The following is a 5,443-nucleotide window of genomic DNA, read 5'->3' as shown; positions in this document are numbered from 1 at the left end:
TATAATTTTGAAAAGTGCCATACTGCTAGCCACTTCCAATCAGAAATTGTATAACTTGTATCTTATTCTTAATTATTTAACTGTTTATGCATGAACAGTTTGAACCATTTTGGCATTTAACAGGCCATTTTTGTTGTTATTCAAACTGTCAAACCGTTACCGTTTACGCCTAATTTTTAAATGTCATTTACATGTATGAAAATTGTATCTGCAGCCCCTTTGCTTGTTTGAATTGATTTTAACTGTTAAAATCAGAAAACATCTTTCAGTTCTTTAAAAATCATTTGAAATACAATGAAGGTCTAGAGAGACCAGAAATTAGAAGTAGGAGTAATTAGATATGCACCAGTTACAATTAAAGATAGTGGATTGAATAGCCAATTTCCATTGAGGGAAAAATTAAATGGGATTATGTGTATTCACTTCTTTCTTGAAAAATAAAATCTTGGAAATATGTTTTAAAAAAAAGAAAGTTATCTATAATAACAGGTAAAGTGAGCTGATTCTTAGTCACTTTGCTACATTCTGCTCCCAACAACTTCTAACTGGGCATTGTCTGTGTACAAAAATTCAGTTCATGGTTTGACATCAACCATCAAAAATATCCCAATGTCTAATTGACAAGTCTAATTAGTTAGATTATATAAGTGGTAGATACCGTAGTTAGACAATTTTCCCCCATACCAGTTCCTTCCCTGATGTTACCTTCCTGGCTGTTCTACACCCCAACCCCATATTTTGGGGGAGAACTGTCTGCATAAGTGCAATTTTTGAGGATTGTTCCCCTCTATTATTATTATTAATTCAAAGATTAATATTGATACTATAAACTGTTTAAAGGGACTCCACTGAGGTCTGAAAGCCTAAAAACAAAACATTTGAATTTCTTACAAAAATGAGCTGGGGCACTTAAAACAGAAATATATGCAAAGATAGATCAGAAAAATGCTTTGAAATAAATTGAAAATCGTATTTTTATGCTTTTCTTAGCCTGATTTAAACGCTTTTCATTTTGGGTCATTTTTTAGCTCGACTATTCGATAAGAATAAGTAGAGCTATTGCAGTCACCCGAGCGTCGGCGTAACCACTTATGTTAAAGTTTTTGTAATAGTTCAAATATTTTCAAAGTCCATAGACATATGGCTTTGAAACTTTGCACACTTGTTCACCATCATGACCCCAACCTGTAGACAGGAGGTGGTAACTCTATCAAGCATTTTGACAGAATTATGCCCCTTTTTCGACTTAGAATTTACGTTAAAGTTTTTGTAATAGTTCAAATATTTTCAAAGCCCATTGACATATGGCTTTGAAACTTTGCACACTTGTTCACCATCATGACCCCAACCTGTAGACAGGAGGAGGTAACTCTATCAAGCATTTTGTCAGAATTATGCCCCTTTTTCGACTTAGAATTTACGTTAAACTTTTTGTAATAGTTCAAATATTTTCAAAGTCCATTGACATATGGCTTTGAAACTTTGCACACTTGTTCAACATCATGACCCCAACCTGTAAACAGGAGGAGGTAACTCTATCAAGCATTTTGACAGAATTATGCCCCTTTTTCGACTTAGAATTTACGTTAAACTTTTTTGTAATAGTTCAAATAATTTCAAAGTCCATTGACATATGGCTTTTGAAACTTTGCACACTTGTTCAACATCATGACCCAAACCTGTAAACAGGAGGAGGTAACTCTATCAAGCATTTTGACAGAATTATGCCCCTTTTTGGACTTAGAATTTACGTTAAAGTTTTTGTAATAGTTCAAATATTTTCAAAGTCCATTGACATATGGCTTTGAAACTTTGCACACTTGTTCACCATCATGACCCCAACCTGTAAACAGGAGGAGGTAACTGTATCAAGCATTTTTTTTACTATCAAGCACTAAGAATAGTCGAGCGTTGCTGTCCTACCGACAGCTCTTGTTTACAATTTGAATAATTATTCTGGAAAAACGAATATAATTTATATATTGCACAAAGATTAGTGGTCTAAACCTACATCAAATGGTATGTTTATCTGGGAAAAAAATGTTCAGTCCCATCATGTCAAAAAAACTCAGTGGAGTCCCTTTAAAAAATGGGTCATTCTAAACATTCTGATTTAAATGTATAATTTATAAAAAAAATGTGGTGAATTCAGCGGAGAACTAGCTTCCATGATAAGCAGATGTTATTTAGGTTATTTACTTCACATCTAATATTGTATGGCATGCAAATATTCATTATTATATGAATCCGTATATTTTTTACAGACTTTCTAAGTTTTTATAACTGTACAGGTGTATCTAAAATTGAATCTGAATTCAATTTGTACCTTGTAAAGTTGTATTGATCAAGTTAATATATAAAAACAAGTATTGAGTACATTGTGTATTGTTTTCGTTTTAGGCTGAATATACAATATGTAAAGATAAGGCTAGCTATAGCTTTGCTCAACTCTTAAACAGGACATTGGTATGGTCAGGGACATCTTCTCTGTTATAACAGAATGGGCAGTTATATCCTCATGGTAATTGTGACGGCTGACCAAGAAGCAGCAATTGAAGATCTGTTTCAAATCAAAGGATGGACATACGATAAAACTGGTAAGTGTGGTAACCTATGGAAGGAGTAATGATAGAAACATTGGCATTCAGTTTTTATCATCTGTTCCATCACAATTAACAAATAGGCCGATTTCGTATTTCTGCACCGATTCCGGTAGATTCTGGTAATTCGGCCAATGCCTGTAAGTCGAGTAACCGGATAATTATCATAAAATATAATTAAAAAATTGAAAGTAAGATTTAGGATAAGTATTCATCAAAAATGTTAGACTTTGTTTTATTCCAGATTGAATTATGTTTCAGTAGTAAACTTGAAAAGATATTGCTCAGTTTTGAATACCATGCTTTAAATTTGTCTTTGCTTGTTTTGTAGGAGTAGTTCCATTGCCAAGGGAACAAACTCTGTTAGGTCTAAATCACAACAAACTTGCTGACTGCTCACCAGGTGATATCCAACAAACTTTCCATCCATCTTATCATCAAAGTGTATCACAGATTTCTAACTCGCTGCTAACAGTAGATACTGCATCAGCAAAAGAGATACATGAAAAAAGTTTGACTGCTGAATCGCAGTGCCAAAGCATTATGGTAAAAAGTACAAGTGATTCAAATCTAGAGAATTCACAGGTTTGTCAAAACAGAATTCAGCGGCTCCCTACATGTAATTCAGTTAATCTTAACTACTCAGATATATCAAGAGAAGCAAGTAAACAGTTTGAAGTTAACAGAGTTGATCCAACTACACAAGCAACTGTAAAGAAACAAGATTTGCATCAACCTGTGAATTGTACGTCTCATTTTACATCTCAAACAGCAAAATCTAGTGCAGATTTGTATAAAGACAGCTTAACAGTATTAGCGGATCAAAGAAATGAGGCTATTGGTGCAGCTGTTTCAGGTAAACATAACATGGAGATAATTATGTGTAATGTCAACATTGAAGATAAGTTCCAAGAATTCAACATGGTTAAAAATGGAGCTCATGTTGAGACTGCAAAAGAATCTGTGAACGATGATTCAAAATCCTTTCTTGCTCAGAAAGAAAGGATTGATTTGAATAATGGTACCAACGTTTCAAAGATGTCCAACCCTAGTTTAGAGGATAGGTGTATTGTAAATGCTTGTTTTGATAACAAATTACTGAATGACTTTGATATGATTTGTAAAATCTTAAAGAATGCCATGCAAATAGAGTTTGACAAGAAACTAATTCTGCCGAAATTGGAAGAAATTCTAACTTCTGGAAGATATTTGTGGAATAAATCTTCTGAAATGGGAAGAGTTGGTCAAGGAAAAAGAGAATTGAATAAAGATTGCTTTCTGAATGAAAAAGATAAAAGTTATGGAGTCCGAGAAGAAAAGGAAGTCATTAATGATTTAGATAAACAGAAAGAAATTGAAGACAATGATACTGATTTAATTGAAGATAAAAGCCCAACTACACCAATGACTTTCAATACTCAAGAAATTGAGGCAGACAGTGATTTTATAGGTAATTCTGGAACCATAGTTAAAGATGCAAGAAAATACAAAAATGTGAAAATAAAGTCAGGTCAAAGTGAATCTTATAGTAAAAGTACGAAATGGATAAAATGTGAGATTTTGAATTGTTCTGGTGATATTGACAAAGCATTTGAAGAGAATGCAAATGATATTAATCATCTTGATGGTGTTAGTTCTTTAACAAGTAAATCAAAGGAAAGCGGGAAGTGGAAATGTAATAGTAACAAACAAAGTATTGTCTTCTAATGAATTCGAGAAAGTAAATGATAAAAGTGAAAAGGAATCAGCTGTAAAGTTTAGGTGGACGGTGAACCGGAATATGAGGATGCATAGATTCCATAGGAAATGTGTAACACAGCCGCGTGATTTAGATTCGGACAATTACAGTGAGATCGAGCAAGGTTATTTCTGTCGGGATTGTCTGTTTATTTTTAGAAGAAAAAATAAATATTTACTTCATAAGAGATTAAAAGGCGGGCATTGCTTGCGAGACTGTATCTATTGTGATGCTGATGAGCAGAAGGAAGTTTATTCGTGCACCAAATGCCCGAAGTGCTTTCAGACCAAAGAAATGCTCGAACGGCACAATGAGAAGCATAAGCATCTGTTTGGTTGTGACTTTTGTATATCAGAATTTTATACAGTCAATGATTTGAAAATACACGTACAAACCGTGCATGCAGAAACAGCACTGCCGACATATTTATGTGATTTATGCGGGTCAAAGTTCAAGGAACGGAAAGTGCTGAATGCCCATCGAAGGTTTGTCCACTCAAACCATAGGCCAGAGGCTTGCACTTCCTGTGATAAACGCTTTAAGACTAAAAGTCAACTGAAAAATCATCTTGTTACACACAAACAGGCATCGGAACTCAATCTGTCATGTGAAATTTGCGGGAAAATGTTTTTGCGTGTCGCAACTCTAAAGGATCATGTTCGGAGACATAAAAAAGAATTTACTTGTTTTTGTACCATTTGTAATAAAGGTTTTTATAGAAAGTACAGCCTTGCTGAACATATGAGAGTTCACACTGGTGATAAACCTTTTGACTGTAAGTTTTGTGGATTTAAATGTGCACTAAGTTGTAATCTAGTCAAACATATGAAAGTTCATTTTTGAATAATTTGTGTGATATTTGTTTAAACTGTCAGATTTAAAAAAATGTATGGCATTTATTTTAAACTTACTTTGTATAGACAATAGTCCATAATATTCTAATGACATCTAAGTCATTGTATAAACAACTAACACAAAGTGTGTCTTGACTGTTTAATTCACTAATTCCAAGTGCGCTGGAGCTATAAGTACATAATTCTACATCTCCTTTGTTTTGAAATTAAAAATATTTAATTATTATGTATGCTTAAAATTTTCTTAACTT

At 33.4% G+C, this 5,443-nt stretch overlaps 1 protein-coding gene across 1 annotated transcript; it reads left to right on the top strand.

Annotated features, from left to right (window-relative positions):
* The first annotated feature begins 2,381 nt into the window (after window positions 1-2,381).
* LOC132729843 (uncharacterized) lies at window positions 2,382-4,309 on the top strand. The gene is made up of 2 exons (XM_060715674.1): window positions 2,382-2,597; window positions 2,932-4,309. Exons 1-2 carry the CDS (start codon window positions 2,501-2,503, stop codon window positions 4,305-4,307), a joined length of 1,473 nt encoding a protein of 490 aa, XP_060571657.1. The 5' UTR covers window positions 2,382-2,500; the 3' UTR covers window positions 4,308-4,309.
* Window positions 4,310-5,443: the final 1,134 nt, after the last annotated feature.

Source organism: Ruditapes philippinarum, unplaced genomic scaffold (genome assembly GCF_026571515.1).
Source record: "Ruditapes philippinarum isolate M1 unplaced genomic scaffold, ASM2657151v2 ctg1094_1_1_1_1, whole genome shotgun sequence".
NCBI classification, from domain to species: domain Eukaryota; kingdom Metazoa; phylum Mollusca; class Bivalvia; order Venerida; family Veneridae; genus Ruditapes; species Ruditapes philippinarum.
This window is presented reverse-complemented; position numbering and strand designations above follow the sequence as displayed.

Excerpts from the sequence above, each read along its gene's own strand:
- LOC132729843 (XM_060715674.1), top strand. The coding sequence starts at position 2,501 with ATGGGCAGTTATATCCTCATGGTAATTGTGACGGCTGACCAAGAAGCA. Across the intron at positions 2,598-2,931 it reads ATGGACATACGATAAAACTG|GAGTAGTTCCATTGCCAAGG; the intron begins GTAAGTGTGGTA and ends CTTGTTTTGTAG.